The 19730-nt window shown below is 42.5% G+C and overlaps 1 protein-coding gene across 1 annotated transcript; it reads right to left on the bottom strand.

Moving 5' to 3' along the window:
- Window positions 1–64: 64 nt before the first annotated feature.
- On the bottom strand, window positions 65–19135 carry LOC139623873 (rabphilin-3A-like). Its single transcript, XM_071482477.1, has 18 exons — window positions 18770–19135; window positions 8655–8744; window positions 8523–8534; window positions 8157–8282; window positions 7880–8009; window positions 7649–7732; window positions 7395–7563; window positions 5892–6080; window positions 5616–5789; window positions 4223–4302; window positions 4002–4076; window positions 3466–3575; window positions 3214–3340; window positions 3066–3122; window positions 2790–2944; window positions 2621–2702; window positions 2375–2471; window positions 65–2278 (listed from the first exon to the last, which is right to left on the bottom strand). Exons 2-18 carry the CDS (start codon window positions 8726–8728, stop codon window positions 2148–2150), a joined length of 1872 nt encoding a protein of 623 aa, XP_071338578.1. The 5' UTR covers window positions 8729–8744; window positions 18770–19135; the 3' UTR covers window positions 65–2147.
- Window positions 19136–19730: the final 595 nt, after the last annotated feature.

Below are 19730 nucleotides of genomic sequence, written 5' to 3'. Positions count from 1 at the left end.
CTTCAGGATATGCTGCTCCCCTTTCTCCCGATTCCATCTGCACTGATTAGACACAAAAGACATGTCATTTTTCATTAGATTTTATTGATCTGTGTAAACTCTCTGCAAAATCTTTACATGCAAAGTTATTTGCAAACATACATAATTCCAGTGCATGCACTATCTATTTACAAATACAGAGATAAACCAAGAAACATTCCACTGAAAGGGCAGAATCAAGTAGAAGACGGCTATAGGTTTAGCTCAGAGAGAAGCCTGTTTTTTAAAAAATAATATATGTATACTGGTTATAATTTATGTTGATCATCATCTGATGATCACTGTAGCTGAAGTAGCACAACAAAGGACAGCGTGTAATGCTGTAATGGTGGTTGCTTCAGTCCCTGCCACAGAGGGGCAGAGTGGCTGTACAGAGAAAACAGGACACTGGAGGGATTTGAATGTAAATGTACAGAAGGTTTCATTCAAAGAATGAGAATAATCTCAATGTCTGCTACTGATAGAGTTTGATAAGGTCTGATGCTTGGCTGATGTGCTCAGTTTATTATAAGTTTATCCTGTGGATGTTATCAGACCAGCTCATTCAGATTACACCGATAGTCATCATAGTCATGCAGCATATGGCCTCTTGTGTTTAAAGTATCAACAGGAATGTTATGGGGAAGAAGTGTAAACATTAATGGAATTACAATAGCATTTATTTCCTACAAAGTATATATATCTTGAACCACAAGACATTTCATGCATAGGTTTTTTTGTTTTCATCTTTGTTTTGACATTGGAATAACTTGCAAACAGCTGTATAAATTGAGGTCATTCCACTTTGGAAGGTGTGCTTTCCATGGTTTGCTGTGATTAGTGAACAAACACACACTAAAGCCTTGAATGACTGGGACGTGGCAGAGGGGAAAGCGCCCTCTTTTGTGCAAAGGGTGCGCTGATGTAAAAGCGGGCCACGACTGCCCCAGGCACACAAGAGTCACGAGCACAGTGCATGCAGGTAAAGCTGCACATACTTATGACATAACCTGTTCCGCAGTCTCTCTTTGTAAAGCACAGCAGCCAAATTTGTTTTACGGAAACATGTAGGAAACGTTACTGTGTGCATTCAGTGTAAACACTGCAGTAGAAAACCTCTGAGGCGTCAGAGTGAACCGCGAGCTTCAGAAGAGAACAGGTAGCAAGAGGAGAAACCTTTTTCCTGCCAAGTCTAACCACAGCTAAGAAATAAATACAAAAAATAAACATTGTCATTCACTTTTCAGTTCCTCTAATCACGCAGTTAATACTTCCCACCAACTCAAAATTCACAGCTTGAATAACTATACATAAAAACTCCTAATGTTTAACTAGTGTGCTATAATTTTAAATAACAAATTAAAAGCAACTGATGAAAGATTCACCTAGCTCATGGTCCACTGACTTATGAATCATCTGTTTACCAGATGTCTATCCTAACCTGAGCAATGTATCAGTATGTAAACATTTCTTAGTGGAAATATACACTATGTGCAGGCCAGTGGGCACAGTTGAAATATTTTAAGGTGCAGCTGCGTGTTTTCTTACGTCAGTGGCTCGGCATGCTTATACAGTTCAAGTGTTACACTAAGCATGTTGTAATCACATGAAAAATCAAAAGTAAGACCCTGACAGTCTAAATAGTTTCAGGCATGAGCTCAACAGAGGCATTTAGGAGCCTGACAATTGGTTTTGACCTCGGAGACCATAACATATTGCTTTTCTTTGCTCTGTGCCAGTGCAATTTAAACCTTATTTCCTTTAGCGGAGAATGTGTCATGTTCAGCACACTATATAACATCACTGACAGGCAAGATGGTCTTTATGCAGCTGTTCGCCGACAGATGTCTTGGTTACATTAATGAAATCTCTAATTCATTTATGCCATGATTTGTCCCAGAGGCAGATTAAGTATCAGCACAGGCAGAGAAACTGTTAATAAGAAGACAGGAAAGAAGAGTATATACTATATCAGGGAAAAGGATCAATGCGAGCAGTGCCTGTGTGATGGTCAGGTAGTGAAAGAATAGATAAACACAACAAAAATGGGGGGAAAAACAAGGGCTCTCAGAGGTGAATGCAAACCAAGTAGGGAGGATAGCTCATGCTGCACTGGGGTGGGCAAGTGGTTAATCACTAGCGACGTGATTCTCATTCATCAAGGTGTGCCAGCGCTCAATCTTCTTGTCCTTGTTCTTCAAACACTCGTACCAGTGCTTCAGCCTCTCTCCTTTGGCAGTGATGCCCAGCTGACACCCACCTGTCAGGAAGAAAGTGAGGAGTGAGGAGCAGGTGGTGAGCAGGTGAGAATTTCATTGTGATTGCATCGAAGCAGTGATGGTGATCAAATATTTACCGATGTAGTCGTTGGACTTTCCGATATCATAGTCCCACACAGAGATATCTAAAGTCTTCTTGGCCAATTCACTGTGTTTGATGTCATAGCTGAATTCCTGGAATTTGAATTGAGACATTAATTCATCCTTTCTAACATTTTCCCATACCTGAGCTGCAAAAATATGAACACAGCAATTGGATAATGACTTGGGAATAAGCAGATTTTCTTTAATTGAAGCCTTTCAGCCTAAACTCTGCTACAAACCTCATTAAACTCTGGGTTTAAAGTCCTCTTTTTGATTTGTGTCTTGCACTTTGCCTTCTTCCCCATGTCAGGTTTCAGGCATCTGAAAATTACATATACATGTATAGAATACCATTTCAAGAGTTATAAATTGACAAGCTGAATGTACCTCTCCCCCTGCTTTACCTACATTTTGACATATGGGTCAGAGTAGCCATTAGCATCCATGGCAGCCAGGTGAACGCAGCGCACGACGCCCACAATGAGACGGTTCTGCTGGGTGCTGTACATGAGGGAGACCAGAATCCGACCACGCTCTTCTATGTCTCCGCCATCTTTTGCTGACTAAAAGAGCATAGGCGTAACAAAAATAGCTCATTAGGATTCTTGGTAAGCTGTATACAACTTCTACTACTTCTGGTGGAATCTGCCATGTTTAGGCGTGCTCATTAAATAAAAGCATTGCCTCATCTTCATAGAGAGCGATGCCTCTGGCTGCTCCGGCTGTTGCAGTTCTCTTCGTCTGTGAAGGGGGAACAAGATTACACCCGGTCAATAAGAGATTCAGACAAGGAGAACAAAGCGTTGTTTGACTGTAATTGAGTTTCACTCACAGGGACAACTCTCTCGAGACACACGTTAAAGTTTTTCTTCTGGTTCATCTTCAATTTCTTCAGCGCCACTCGGGTTTCACCAATAAACTCATTATGCCCGAACTTGTCTTCATCACAGACGGAGAGCCTGTGGAAATCAAAAGAGAATCTGTTAGACCCTTAAACAAGTCAACTAAAGGAATATTAGGTTTGAAACATGAATGAACGGGGCCGCTGCTGCTGCTAAGTGAGTGTCTGAGGTACAGTATCCACCTGAGGGTCTTACGCTGCATGTCCTCATCTGTCAGGCCGTGGTAGGTGAGCGTCTCACTCCACACAGGGTTACGGGTGTTTCTCAAGGTCTTTGTGCGCAGCTTGTTAGACTGTTTGATGTAGGGTGGAAACGGAAATATCTCATGGCAGGTTACCACGACACATGATGTCACACTATCTGTGGTCTGTGCTATTTTGTCACAGTGAATTTCTACATGGTGCTGCTTCCCATCAAAAGGTGTTTTTGCAGCCAAGACCTGCCCCATTCATCACTACAGCACAGTATAACCACACTCCACAAATAATGCACCTTCACTTCACCTTTTATTTACTTTATTTCCAGATGTCATCCCTGTCAATTTTATGATTTTTCTCAATTCAAACCACAAGGTGTCAGGCTTGAGCCAGCGGAGCGATCACTCACCACCCAGTGGGATCTAAAATCACCACCCTTCCTATTTTGCTTAGCAGGATACGGAGGTAATAAATCTTTTAAAAGAAGTAAAAGCTTAATGTAGGAAAGGTGTGTCTTTTACCTTACTAGCCCCTGGCAGCAGATGAAGCTTGACATAAGGATCTGCCAGTCCGTTTGAGTCCATGGGCTTCAGTCCCTGAGGAGAAACAGAGCACAGTGTCCATCACATCGTTAAGAACGGCAGAGATCAATTAAGCTAAAGTGCCATTCAGGAGCTTTTGAACATAAACCACTTGATTGTAATTGTCTCTTTGTGTGAGAGATTGAGGAGAGTAGTGGTACCTTTGCTTTGAGGATGCTACAGTGGAGGCTGTTGCTTTCCTGTTCATAGAGCAGACTGAACTCTAGAGAGCCCAGAGTGGCTGAAAGAGACCCAGACCAGTCATCGCATTAGACCACAGAGAGCCAGCAGGTCTGCTCATGAATAATTAAAAGTATAAATAAAAAGGGACAAACAGGGATATAAAGGGAAAGATGCTCTTGTAATTAACTCTCAAACTGTGAATAGAAGTGAGATCAAGTACCAGCCCAGAATGGACAAGAAGGATGGACAATAAAGTCTACACCTTCACTCATGAAACATTCAGAGCGTTCTATTTACTTAAATATCTGAAAAATCTAATTACAAATCAGGGGCATATGATATAAAAGAAATCAAATAAACACTCAAACCTCAAAGGAAGACATTCAGAAAATAAGAAAAAAAAAAAATCTGAAGTGCTGCCCACACAGATTTTCTTTGGAGGAGTTTCATTGCCAAGCATAGCTGTTGGGGGACAAAATAATCAAATGTCATTTGTTAATTTTTTTCTTATATAACTGTTCAACTTTTCTGGGCTGAGATTCACCACGAAACTGAAGAGGTTATAACCAGTTGAGCTACACTGAAACCAGTCAGCACCACAGGCCTTAACTGTTCCCACCATCACAACTCCAACAGCCACATGAAAACCATTGCTATTTCTGCCATTTTCGCTCCAGAAACAGGGGACTGGATCAAACACAAGGGGAATCTAAATCCTGTTAGCCCCGGTGTATCTCAAATTATTTGTACAGCTCCATATTCCCAGACCTCAATAAAATAAATTAACACTAAATCCCCCAGAGAGGGAATAAAGGCCGTTTGACGCTGCAGGCGCAAGGCGTGAATGACATGGCACCATTAAAATGGGATGTGGGATATATAAAAAAAAAAAAAAGAAAAAGTACAATTACATAGCTTATACATCACTATTGATTTAGAGAATCATGTCCTGATACACATCTTCCTCTGCTTTAGTTCCTTGGACATTGATTTTCATGCTTCGATTACATATGGTGCTTATCACTTCTCATTTTCAACCCAACTCACTCGCTGTTTGCTCTGACTATTGAGCATTTTATAGATATGAATTGTTACCAGATGACTCAAAGGCAGAAGTCAAGCATCAACACAGAATGACTTGGAATCCATCAGGGGAACAGAAATGCTGCCAAATTAAGGACATCAATGCCCGATACTGTATGCTATATGACAATATGTTTTTTGCTTTATTAACAGAACACCCCATCTGGTGGTATTTACCTGAAATCAGTGGAAAGAAATCATCAATGTCAAACTGAACATGAGGTGGAATTAAAGTAGACACATCAGCCACGCTACTCTATGAGAAGAGTGAGCAGATGGTGCACTCACTGGCTTCGTCAGAGTCATAGTCGTTGGCCTCCTCCTCCTCCTCAGCTGGGGGAGGTTGCTGCCGGACGGGAACAGCACTGTGGGCAGCGGGCTGCCTCCTGTCCTCTCTCACTGCAGGAGGCGCTCTCTGCTCTGGAGGGACTGCACCAGAGGAGTAAGCACCTCCATCTGGACCTACAACCACATTCAATCGTGTGAGACTGACTGCACAGAATGACGCCACTAGGGCCGCAACATTTGGTTCATGCTTGGGATTGTGTCCTCGCTGTCTCTCACCCTGCTGGGCCTGCATGGTGACTGATGCGGCAGGCTGCGGTCTGGAGCTCTGCACGGGAACCATCTTCTTCATCACCACCGGGCTTCCCTGCCCCGCCTCTTGAGGGCCAGCCCCACCAGTGGCCATGCATACAACCGATGGTTTAGGGGCCACAGGTGGGTAACCAGCACGGCCCTGTGGCTCTGGGCCTAAAAATAAGTATGAATACCGTAATACAGTAAACACGCAGACATACAGTACACGTAAGGGAGACACGCATAATCGCACCACTTCAGGCTCCTACTGCAGTGGAATCTGTAATACTCCCTAGTCCCTCTGCGTACTTTTGATGTTGCAGCTTTTTCATTGCGAAGGCATTGACCTACATACATTACAACAAGCTGTGGCAGCCGACTACTGTACATGCAGCAGCTATATAATGCCTGTCTGCTCAAGCTTCCCCTCTGTTTTATGGGCAAGTCATGTTGCACAGGTAATCACGCTGAAAGTGTGAAATGATACAATGTGACCCATCATGCCAGCACCACCTGGAGGCTCATCCCATGTCACAGCATGCACCTTCCGACAGCTTAATTGAGCTCTTCGCCACCCTCCACTGCAACAGTGGGCGGTACTGCCAAATTTGGGAAAGCTGATAAAAGGTTTGATGCTCGGGAAAAGAGCAATGAGAGGCGGGACTGCAAGAAGAATCATGTCATCAGATGCTGACCTAATGAGACTGAAGAGGAGGCCCTTTGAAAAGTGGACTGAAATTAAACATATATATATACACACATATATATCCCTAGTGTTTGTATTGATATTTCTACTTTTCTGGTCAAAATTGTAATTACGTGAAGAAATTTAAATATTATATTATATATTGTATACAACCTTAAGGCATGATGAGACTTCCAAAATGCTGAATGTTGTAAAGAGACATCTTAAATCACTAACAGTCGTCACAATGTGGATTTGAGAAAGGGGAAAATGCTCCTTGTATCAATGTTTGTAGTTTATACAGTATAGCTTTCTCTTCTCAGGTCGTCAGGGGAAACCACCCAGAGGCTTGCAGCTTAGATGCTATTTCCATAATATGTCCTAATCTGGTTTTATCCCCTTCTGAAAAGTATCCTATTTTTAAAAATAGGCACAGTAGCTGTAGTATTTAGTTTATTTCCTAACACAAAAAGTGAGAAGAATTAAAATTTCAGCTCAACTTTAAGTCTCAACAGGCAGCACTGCTGTGAAATGGAAATCTCACATGCAGATCGTGTAGTTTGGCAAATCCCTTTATAAAGATTTCTAGATATCAAAAACTTGCCTGAGTCTTGCTGCTCAGAGGCAGGGCCCTGACTCTGACCTAATAGAGCAATGATATAAACCAGTTGTCTGTGACCACAATCTAAACAGGTCAACCAAAAATGGTGATAAGGACCTGCCGATCGCCTCACGTAGAAACTCACAATAACTGAAAAACACTGCAGACTAAAGCTGAAGGGGCAAATCTTGCCTGTATCTACCTGTTGGTTGCGGTTTGGTCACTGCCTCCCTGGGCTCGGAGGCTGGTGGCCCCTGGGGCTCTGCCGCCTCTTTGGCACCTTTCTCTCTTTGTTTAGATAATGGCATGGGTGATGGCAGGAAGTGCTTAGGAAAACCTTTGAAGAACCAGGCACCAGACCTCTTCCACACCTGAGAAAACAGAAAAAATATATGGGTTTCAGGTTTTCCGACAATCCTGAATCCTGTTATTAGTTCACCGGTGTAAAGCACTCACCTCTCGCTGTTCTCTGCAGATCTTGCAAAGCCACACGGCACGTGGCCGACTGCTACACTGTGTACCACACTTGGTACACATGTTCTGCGCCACAGGAGAATATAAAGATTTCTGCCATTAACAGAGTTTTTACAAACAAACAGCTCATATTGCGCAACCTATTGTTTTGTGTGAACTGCAGAGGAGTGTGTTAGTTTCTCCCTTGTATTAAATGGCTGACTCATTACCTACCTTTTTGCAGTCCTCACACACCACTGAGCTGACCCCAGGTGAGCCCAGCTGCTCCCCACACAGCAGGCAGCGGGACACTCCATCCCCACACACGGTCTTCTTTATGTCATCCAGGCGGTTTATCAAGCGCCTGCAGCAGCACAGGGTGAAATCTTCCTTAAAATGTCACTGTGAATTATCCCAGGCCCAAATGTGTGCATGTCATCGGTCTCAACAGGTGACTCTGTTTTCATATACACATATCAGAGAAACCACCGCATGTTTTACAGTCTCTTACCCAATTCTCTCCTGCTCCATGGCCTCCATTTTCTCAGCCCGGGCGATCACATTGTTTATAATCTCTTTCTCTTCATCTGTCAGGTCTGGACCAGAACCAGAGCCTGGCTGCATGGTCCAGTTGCCCCTGTCAGTCAGCATATTCTCCAGTTGAGATTACACTGCCTCTGTGATTTTCTTCAATGATATTCAGTTGCACATTTGCATACACGCTTCACATTGAGTGTTTGAACAAACAGAGCGAACACAGCGAATGAATGAACATGCACTTACAACATCAACACATCACACTGCTCTATGAACAGTTACAGAGCAGGAGACGCGCAATGAGAATAAGAGGTGGTGGAGTGGGAGTTGATCTACTTACTGCTCTTTTTCACTGTGTCACAGATCACACATCAGAGAGATGCAGGAGAGAGAAAGGAGGGCACAGTTTAGTGTCGATGTCGCCATCACAAACAGCTACCTCGACAAAAATGTTCTGCCCGTCGCGCTTTACCTTGCATGCATGTTCCTCTGCCTGTCGTTGGACATCCAGTGATCGGAGCTGCTGCTCATCACTGTGTCCGTCATGCTGCGCTACCGCAGTCTGCAGGTGGACAGAAGGAAAGACAGAGATTGATTCAGCGTGAAACCGTCAAACAAACTTTAACTGATGTCTTAAAAAGATGCCAACCCATGACTGGAGGCTGACTTACGTGTTTTGACTCCACACTCACAGTTATTCTCTATCCTTCTCTCATGTTTATGCAGCACTGACTCAACTGCCGCCATGGACAGTGCTGACCTTAAACTGGCATATCTCCAGATACACTTCATTTTAATTGCCACACTGATGTAAAGCTAAATAAAAAAAGGTAGCTAATGATGACCTCCCATTGGTGATCACCATGAGCCAAACAATTACTGCAAATAAACACAAATCTATTATTGTTTCCAAAAAAGTAATAACCACTTTTTACCTTCAACTACTTGCTTCCTGTGAATTTACATACCACGACTGAAATAGCAACAAAATATCAGCTACCAGTGGAAATGTAAGCACATTTTCTTGTGCCAGTTTTACAGCCTAATCAGTGCCATCTCCTCTTGCCAAGACTGTTTTATCGAATTCTTTCCACAGACATATTTAACCAGTAAACGGACACGGAAAAAACATTGCCAAGACATGACACAAACACAATGGATCTGTAGCATATGAGCCTAAACTGTGCTGATATACAGTGGTGCTAACAAGGGGAAATGCTTAGTGTGCATAAGGCAATGGGGGGGGGGGGGACCACCTGTACATTAGTGACCACAGTGAATGGGGGTGGCAGGGGTCATTTAAATTTATGCATAAGGGCTGAGGAGATAAGGCTGCACAAATTGGGGGTGGTAAAGCCAATTATCTTAGCAGCTGTAAGTGAAACTGTGAGTCTACGCATTTCAAAGAAGCAGGTGGCTCCATATAGCAGGAGTGGTTAATTATTATATACAGGAGGGGGAGGTGAGCTTTTACTGACAGGGATGACTCAGAGTCTTTGTCTCCAGCGTTTCTGATCGTTCATAGTGTGTTGGTCGAAGCTGAGGTTTTAATCCAAAGTGATCTCTGTGTATTTACAGTTCTCAACAATTTATACTCCTTCTCCGGGGATCCTGGTTGGACTGAGTGTGTAGTCGAGTGTGACGGGGAGGCTGATGAACAGTTCATAAGATCTGTAGGAAGTTGTCGTCATTCCGTGTGGTGAAATCGAGACTGGATTGTTTGCAGTCACTGTTGCTGAGGAGGAGTCAAAGAAAGGCTGTGTCATCTGAGTTTTTAAAGTATGTGATGACAAGAGATAAGCTTTTGCAGTACATGGTGCGAAAAACAGGCCGACAACACATCCCAGTGTTAATGATGACAGAGGGAAACAGTGAGCTCTCAGCTGGTTGAAGTTCTCAAAGCCCTGTCCATATGACACATCAGCAACGTAATATAACCTCAGAGTGACGTGAAAAAGATGCTACAGAGATGTCAACAGAAATCACTGAGGCGATCGCCTATGGGCATGTCTGCTGAGAGTGTGTGTGTGTGTGTCTGTGTGGGTCTGTGTGTGTGTGTGTGTGCCCCTGTACAACTGACTTAGAGCTGCTTCAAGTATCTGCCAGACAATACATACAGGGACACTCCGGCCCTAGGCTGGGGGAATACAGCAGTGTATGTCCTGAGGGAAAGTACCAGCAGTCAGTGAAGATCAGCGGGCACCGAGCAAGGAGCAACAAGAACAACAAAAAGCCTCTCTGGACCCTCAAATATGGAGAAGTGTGATGGTGCAGGATGAGGAAAGTGCAGGTACCGTATTGGAGAGATTGGCAGTGAGGAATGCGTAATGATAAGGCTAAAAGGAAAATCAATAAGTTTCTCTCATCTTCAGCTTTTCACAGCAGTAAAACCTCACACTATAGAACCTTGGAGAAAGTGAAAGAGGGAGTGAAAGGGAGGGGTGCACCACTGTCTCCCTCATTCAGCTGCTCATATTATGCTGCGTAACGTCAGGCTCCATACCTTTTGAGCTCTAAACTGTTGCTGCACTGCCTGCAGGATTCATAGAATAACAACAAATTCGTTGTGCTATCAATAGCCGCTCTGGGTGTGGGCTTTTCCCTCTGATGCTGCTGCTGCATCCAGCCAACAGGAGCAAAACACAGTCTTCAGGGACCTTTTGTCTTTGTTCCCACTTTTCAGCGGCAATCTGACGAAACAGACATTACTCTGACTGTATGGTATATATTGTGCACACTGAGGCTCTCAAGCTTTACCCTCCTTCACTTGCCAAAATTAATTATCCCACTTTTGTCTAACACGATTGTCCTGGAGAGGTGCATGGAGAGAGACAGACGGGAGGGGGCATTCAGACTTGGGCTGGGTAATCACTGACTCAGACAAGTGAGAGCTCTCTGGTGCTGGGGATAGATGTTACTGCATCACAGAAGTGGACTCTTTGCCGAGGTGACAGTGCAATTAGCATTCAGGAGATAGTCTGCATAATCACATCCACCCTTTTCTCATAAAGAGCTGTCAGCATAGGCTTTGATGCCTGAGACACAGAAAAGTACTGCTTGGTTTCACCTACTGTATAGCCAGAGAGGATTTACATCTCAAAGGGCTTTAAGTGTACATATATAAAAATGTACCTAAGGCCAATTATAAGGGACTGTCATGTGGAAAATGTCATATCGATCCTTGTTATTGTGCAGTTATGACACCACTGTGACCCTCAGACTGTCATCCTCTGTGCTGTTTTGAGGTTATAAATGCTACTAATCTGCGTCATCTGTGACTTGGTGGAACACTCATCTTGTACGTGTTTTCCTCCCCTGTGAGATGATTCAGTCAGGTGGTGGGTTCTTCTCTGGAGAGCAGCAGATATTCTTTTGGGTTTATTTATTTATTTTTATTTTTTTACAAAATGCCTTGAAGCCAACAAAGTGACGCGTCACTTTGCAGAGTGGTCCCCAGAAACTGTGCAAGCAACCACACAATGGCGTCTACAAACACACCAGGCATGACTAGTAAGGGATCACGTGTGAGATGACAACAGGAAAGACCAGAGGGAGAGCATCGACTCAAAGTAAGTCATCTGCTTCATCATCACAAGTCATCCACCCAGCAGGATCTCTCCCATACAGAATTTCATATGGGGGTGGCGAAGACCAATTTAGAAACCTGTGTCTCCTCCTTGGGGCCTGAGAGGATAGTCAATATAAATGCATCTGTGCATCTTCAGGGATGTATGCATACACAACTCCCAGAGCACACCCTACACATCAAATCCATTTTTAGAAACACAGCCATGCATTCTCCTTGGATACTTGAAGTGAGTGCCCAGCATGAGTTACTTGCTTGAAGTCATATCAGACACCTGCAGAGATTAATGTTGATATGTGACTTTCATAAACAGGTGTATGATTCATTACTGCAGAACACATGACTGGAAAGAAAAAAAGATTGGAAATAAAAGCACCTTGTCATTGCCATTTTTTTTGGTACTTGCTTGTGGAAACAAGAACTGAAGAAAGCAGGGGGAGTGACCACAAGTCAGCAGGGCATTGATGGATTGATCCAACAGGGATCGTTATGGATACAGCATTTAGAGCTTAAGAGGGGAGGGGGAGAGAGGGAAGAGGGTCTTATGCTGAGATCAGCAAAAAAAACAACAAAAAAACAATGTGTAAAAGCAATGTTCTGCACCGGTGTTTTCATATCATTATCAAGCAATTTGTCCTCAAACGACAAGTAGTGCATTGACAGAAAGCAATTGGTCTCTGACTTATTAAGTTATTTATTGAAGAAAAATACCAAACATTAGCTGTTTCCAGGTCATCTAATGTGTGGATTTGCTGCTTTTCCTTATATATACGTTGAATACCTTTGGGTTTTGAGATCTGCCATCTAAAGACGTCACCATGGGCTCTGGAAAATTGTGACGGGCATTTTTCACTATTTTTTGACATTTTATAGACTAAATGATGAATTGCTTCATCTTAAAGAGTAGATTACTAAAGTAATGAAAATAATCAAATGAAACACAGCGCTGAGGGCAATTTCTTTTTTTACTGTATTCAAAAGTGAAGGGATGATTCCTAAGACAAATGAGTGTGACTTTGTTAACTCCATTTGTATTAGTATATTTAAGCAGAACTAAAGTAACTGTGCCATTCATCTGTTTATTTTAAACCCGGCTACCTGCCCTATTTGTAGATGTTATTGAATATTATGACATTAAAACACTACATGGTGCTTTACTTGAATTCCAGGGCAACAATTCCCTCGCCATCCTCCAAGAAGGACATTTCTAAAATGGGTTAATGAGAATCGGAGATCAATGAAGGCACAATTGGTTTCACTGTAATTTATCTTTCATTAGGCCTCCATTTGTATTTTGAGGCCTTGGGCTAAACCTTACTTAGGTATAATGGAGGTCGGCTTATAGCTCTGCTGTAGCCACCACCCAATCGTTCACCAACCCTTCGCACTGGCCATTGCAGAGTCCCCGTGGACTCAGATCAGCACTTCCTTCCAAACCATTTTCCAAGGTGCTGATGCTAAGTAGATGTCACACTTGATATTCATGTCAGCACAGCATTGCCTCGCTACCAGTGATTTAATAATCCTGCTGAAACTATACACATTTTCTTCAGGTTGCTGTGAACATCAATGTTTCATCAGCTGTAACACACTGTGCTTTTCCCTGTCAAAGACCCAATAATCCTACAACCCATACATAGTATTTCACTGTGCTACAAGAAACTAGCTCAGCTCTAACATTTTTTTTTAAACTAAGCCATGACTGGGCTTATACTGCCTTGTGTGGATTTCCATTCATGATTTATCATGTTGTGAAACTATGAACAGCATAGTTTCACCAAGCAGCATTAAAATAATTCATCTATTCAAAAATAATTATTTTGAAAAACTGATATTTGGTATAAAGTTATTGTGATGCTGTGTCTTTTACCATATAGTCAACAATTTAAAAAATTGGGAAAAATAAAATACAAATACGGTGAAAGACTGTGAAATGCAGTATATGTATTTTCAGCTTAAATCTGAAAAAAAACAATCTAAATATAAATTAGAAAAGAAGGTAAAAATAAAATGTTTTGTGTTGTTCTAATTTTTCTTCCTCTACCATCTGGCCTGGCAGTAAGTCAGATTGTCTTATGTATTATGAAACAGAACACAGCCTGAGATCCTCAGACAGGAGAGTCTTGGCTGGTCTACAGTTTCGACTCAAGTCCTGTGGTGATCAGGAACATCATGCCTGAGAAGGGAAGAAATAAATCAATTTCTTTTTCATTTAAAATCTGTTCTTCATTCACATCTCCAAATACAGAGCCAATCAGAAGGAAATCTTATTATCAGACATCAATGCCTCACTGATAATTATAAGCACAAGGCTCGTGTGATTGAATAAAGAGATGGAATCTACTTCGGAAAACGATGACTGTAAAGCCCATTAATGACTATTGCTGTGCTATTGTTGAATTATGAGTCATCTGCAGACCTTCATTACAATGTTCTGAAATACATGAACAAGTTGACAATACCTTGACTCACACGTAGGCTACATGTCATCAGAAAGCACAACCAGCTGCTCCTCCACATTCTGTAGTGACATGTGGGCTGGTGGTTCTTAATGTTAAAGACATTCAAGGCCTGTGCAGACGACTTTCACAGACAGTAAAATGTCCAATCTTAAAACTGGTACTGCCACACAGCGGAGCAGGCCATAAGAACAAGAAGTATACTATATACAATGGAGTCCACCCAACTAAAAGTCAGTCTCCTGCTTTGATTGAGACTAAAATATCTCAGTGTCTATTATGTAGATTGTCATGAACGGACATTCAAGGTTTTAAGAGAATGGATGATCAACTATGAGCTCCTAACTTTTTATCTAGCACCACCATCAGGTCACATCAATTTTTCCAATACTTTGGTTTATAACCCAACTAATGACATTCCCATCAGCCTCAGCTTTTCTTTGTATTTAGTGCTAATTATCAAATGCTAGCATGCTAACACGCTAAACTTAGATGGTGAACATGGTAAACTTCATATCTGCTAATCAGCATGTTAGCATTAACACTGTTATTTTAGCATTGTTATATTAGCATGCTGATGTAAGTAGTTAGATCCATTCACTGCATGGCTGTAGACTCTTGTTCAAATTTAAAACAAGCACCCAAGTTGTCTTATAAGTTGTGTCTTGTATGTACCAGAATTGCTAGCATCATTTAAAAAGTGCCACTGACTTCTCAGATTTGATCAATTGAAAGAAATCTTGATGGATTATTGGATGTTAAATGATTCATTTACATTCGCCTGTATCTGCGCACTGATCAGTTGGTCTTATAAACGGACTCTTCGCAGTGTTCAGCTGCTGGTGTCCAATGCCGACACACCAGGCCTGCAGGGTGAGTGGGGAGACAGGGTAGGAAGGACCAAAAAACACGAGGTATCCACCCACTCCCAGTTGCATGGCATCCAACTCCATCCATCCCCCATAGAGGACTGTGAGATGCCAACACACTGAAGCCTGGGCAAGATTGTAAAGCACTGCACCAAGAAGCCCTCCACTACCGGAGGAAAACATCACTCAGCATTTTTTAATTATTTACAACTCCCACCCCCATCGCCTTACACTCTTTAAGGTATTAGTGCACACTGTGTCTGCTCATATTTACCAGTGATTGTACAGAACAGTGGATTAGGGGAGAAAAAGATGACAGAGGTTCCGACAGATTTATTTAACTCTATTTTGGGAAACAGTACGGATATTTTTTTTTTTTTTTTTTTTTTTTTTAGGTCTGTGGCATTGACAAATTATGCGTGTTTTCACTCAGACAATGGCGTTGACAGGGACCATCTGTGGAACCATCTGTGAGGACTCTTCACCTCTCAAACGTGAGAGTGTTGTACCGTTTCAAATACACTCAGCTACATCCTCTAGGCAGGCATGGCTCCAGGTCCCGCATCGCTGGAGAACAAACAGGAAAGACCATCCAGTGACCGACAAGCTACCGTGCTGCTATCCTGCTACCACTGCTGGCACTATCCAACAGACCTAAAGAGGCTGGGCGCGGTGTCGTTCATTCTTAAATTTAACACAATGCACACTGAATGAGCAGGCCATATCCTACAGATATCATTTCGAGTAAATAATTCTCAAATCTAGCAGAACAATGACCCACATTTTCTCAGACATTTTGATGTGAGAGACCTATTTTGCCCAGCCCTTATTATTTGAACCATAAATGTAAACAGCTATTGGGCATGGAGCACTCAATTAACTGCACTCCAGCAAGAGCCTGCAGTAAGTCTCAGATTTGCCAGGCTGACGGTGATTCATCCCTGTATGCCCCAGAGGTAAGAGGTGGGACTTCAAGAACTGGCTGCTGATGCACTGGCCAGTCATGCTCCTCCAGCTTCCTCCCATCTTATCTCCAGAAAACAAGTACAACCAGACAGGGACATTAAATCAGCACACTAAAGGTCTACTGAAAAGACACTATGCATCTATTTCCTACAAACCAGACGTAACCTACAGCTGGTGGTCTGTTGAGATAAACTACATGGTTTCCTAACATATAAAGAAACAAGTCAGACCTATCAGTCCCTCAGTGTGATGGCCATGATTCTGTTGCTCTGCTTTGAGGAACTGGCACGGTTCAGCTGTCAGATATCTGAGCCTCCCTCTTGTCCCACCAGCGAACCAGCAGGTACAACACCACTGGGTGTTTTTAGCCGATCTCTTTTGGAAAACGAGAGCATGTTCTGGTCTGGAAACACTGCAACATGAAAACTTAGCTTTGACCCAACCTTGGAGACAAAAAGCCCTGTTGGGAGGCTGGAAATGCAAAGTTTGTTTATTAAGACGTCACTCTGATCCTCTGGGACAAGAGCGTTACTGCAGCCACAGCATTTGCACAGAAGTGATTATAATCAGTGTTGGAAATTGTAAGTAACGAACAGGTAAGAAATGTTGCATATAGCTGGTGTTTATAGATTCAATCACAGCCTGATTCTGTTTTGAAATTTTTAACACCATGCTCTCCAGGGGGGACTTTGTTTAAAGGCCACATTAATTAAATCTGTCTATTCCAATGTGCTACAGCGTTAAGGCAGATCTAATCACCAGTTTCAGACTGGCCGGTGAAGCGATTCTCATTCACTGCCCAGATGAGAATTTGAAGATAAAGCCACTCCCCTCTGAAGCTGAAGAACAACGTCTCTCCTACAACAAATTCTTATAAATATGCTCAACAGCAGGGCACAGAAACCAACCGATATTTAGAGCACAACATATGATTTGGGCTCTAAACTCCATATATGGATTGTGAAGAGCACAGAGGAACATAGAGTCATGCACCTTTACCAACTGTGGCCATGGTAACAGCAAGATCAGTAGATGGGAATCAGAATGATTAAATGCTGTGTGTGTGCATGTGTGTCCTCCAGTCTGTGTGTTTGTAGTAGAATGTGTCTGTGCCGAATTTCAAAGCCCATGCAGAGCAAGTATTCACTGAAATAACATTGTCAGTGGATCATCAAGAAACGTGGCTGCACTTTGTCAGGCATGAATCATCTGGCTTGGATGGTTCTTAACAGTCACAGTTGAAAAGACAGCATGGTTAGAGAGGAAGACAAGCTGAAGACATGGGATTATGGGAGCAGTCGCCTTGTATTCTTCAGCTTTAAATAATGCAGTTAGTGTGCAGAGCACTTACTACATTCCTCCATCTTTTCCCACCTTTTCCCTAAACCCCCCTGTTTCTTAGTGCTCTGCACATCTTGTTTTCTCTTGTTTTATCTTTTCTCTCTTGCCTAATTCCATTGTTCCTCTGCACAGAACATAGTGCAGGGCTCGCAAACAGACAGAGAAATACAGAGAGAGAGGTACCAGCATAAATAAGGGTGTCGTCCAATCACTACTGTGGGTGCTCATGTGAGAGGAGGCAGCTGCAGATATCTCATAGACTGTTCATTCAGTCTTTTCTCCCCTCCCCCATTTAATCCCCATGCTTCAGGTCTGTAGGAGGAGTTGGAGATGGTGGAACTGGGAGGTGGATTCCCAGCTTCTTTTTTCTGTCCCACTTCTGTATGAACACTAGCTGAAATGAACTGGACAGGTCCAATAAGTCTGTGTACAACACATATATTCTGACCGTCCAAGTGTAACAACCCACCAGTGCAGGATGAGATAACACCACAACAAGTAGGTGACTGAATCACCTGTCCTGTGGCACAGCTGGAGTTGAAAGCTGCCCTGCCTAGATCAGTATTTGGAGGTATCGCTGATGTTTTTTCCTCCTAGTCTGCAGGCACATCAAGCCCCAGTGTGCACTCCTAAAAATCCTGCAGCAACGCCCAGGGACCGCAACCACACAATCTCCCACATGACTTACCAGGTCTGTTTTCTTGTATCAGATCTGCAACAAGGAAGCACCGTGTTGCAGTAGTGCAGCCAGCCACCACTCTTGCTTTAATTAATCTTGAAGAGGATTAAAACCTTCTACACTAAGAGTTATATTTATCGGCCATTCATGAATTAACTCAGTACATAGGCATGACACCAAAGCACGCTGTAGTAAATCATTGCAACAATTCAAAATAAGAGGCTCTATCAGCACCTCTGCCTGAATGAAAGGAACATTCTGCTGTCTGCTGCGGAGAAATGTGTTCAGTAAGACATGTTTTCTGCAAAGCAAATCAAATGTTCATTTATATAACTGGTATCTTACATAGGTTAATTAGCAGCAGCCCCATGCATACTGAGTGCGCTGCATACATTCACAATTACATACGTTCTTCTACTTCCATTCAAATGACTCAGTGAGAAACATGCTCATAAAGACAATGAAAATGTGTTCCATCAAATTAATAAATACGAGCAATTCAATGTGTTCCCTCGTAAGAAACCTTATCCAGTTCCTCTCTCTTGTGAATGAAATGCTGCATTCATTCAACTTGTAAATGAGAAATACTAATGCACTGAGTCACTGGCCAAACGCACTAGCCCCACAGTCATTTTAGGTTGAGGATGCAATGTTTGAAAATCCTTCGAAGGAGATTGTAAAGCCTACCTGAGAATCCAGCCCCGTCTCTCTCTCCCCCTTCTCTCTCAGGGAGCTGTCAGGGAATGATGCGGACTAAATTTCTGTGCAGCGCCTGGATCCAACCACAGACTCAGTCATTGCGCATGGTGCCTGTCACCAAAACCCGTGTTTTTATTTATTTATTTATTTATTTATTTTTGCGTGGAGGAGTAGTCTGTTGCTGGAGGCACAGCGGATCTCCACAATGCGTGGGAACTCGTCTTCTATCCTGCGTGGACGATGGAAAGCCCTTGGTACCCTGGGAAGGAAACCCCTGGATCTGAAGTGATAACACTGATGCTTAAGTGGACAGTCATCACCTGATCCAATTGTCTCCATAGAGGCGCATAGTGGCTAAATTTGTCTCATCACCCCTGCAACCCTATTGAGAAATCACTGACAGTTTTATACGATTATGTGTTGACTGTGATGATTTAGAACTGCGCTTTATAGCATTTTAACACATAACAAGGCATTATAGCCTATGGCTGTTATAAGGTTTTTTTTTTTTTTTTTGCCATTTGGGTGGAAAGGGTTTTAATAGAATTGAGATACTGCTCTATTTCTATCTGTTTTTATTTTTACCCTCAATAACTATGGACCTTAAGATATCATATAGTTACCCTACTATTTGGCAGGAAAGAAAATAGCAGGCTACCTGTTTCCTGATGATAAACTTTGTGGGTACTTCGGTTCGGTTAATGTTTTGCAGCAACAATTTAATCCCCCCAAAAACAACCATTGAAATTCTACCATCAGTGTCTCAATTATAAGGGCGAACCTCCACTTTCATTCTTACTGTGGAGACATTGCGCCATCTAATGGATTAAGTATTAATTGCACCAAAGAGAGGATGAAAATTGCCACTTTTGTGTTATTACTTGATATATTTCTGTGTAATATGAGTAGAATCAATATAAAACAACGCAACAACATAATCACCGTTAAA

The sequence above is a fragment of the Trachinotus anak genome, unplaced genomic scaffold, assembly GCF_046630095.1.
Source record: "Trachinotus anak isolate AG129_WGS33_773 ecotype Australia unplaced genomic scaffold, CSIRO_AGI_Tana_v1 ptg000008l, whole genome shotgun sequence".
NCBI classification, from domain to species: domain Eukaryota; kingdom Metazoa; phylum Chordata; class Actinopteri; order Carangiformes; family Carangidae; genus Trachinotus; species Trachinotus anak.
This window is presented reverse-complemented; position numbering and strand designations above follow the sequence as displayed.

Bases quoted from the DNA above. Each gene is read 5' to 3' on its own strand.
- LOC139623873 (XM_071482477.1), bottom strand. From the start codon at position 8,728: ATGACGGACACAGTGATGAGCAGCAGCTCCGATCACTGGATGTCCAAC. The intron at 3,576-4,001 runs GTAAAAGACACA...TACATCAAACAG, and splicing joins TGCTGCCAGGGGCTAGTAAG to TCTAACAAGCTGCGCACAAA. The intron at 3,123-3,213 runs GTGAGTGAAACT...CCCCCTTCACAG, and splicing joins GTCTCGAGAGAGTTGTCCCT to ACGAAGAGAACTGCAACAGC.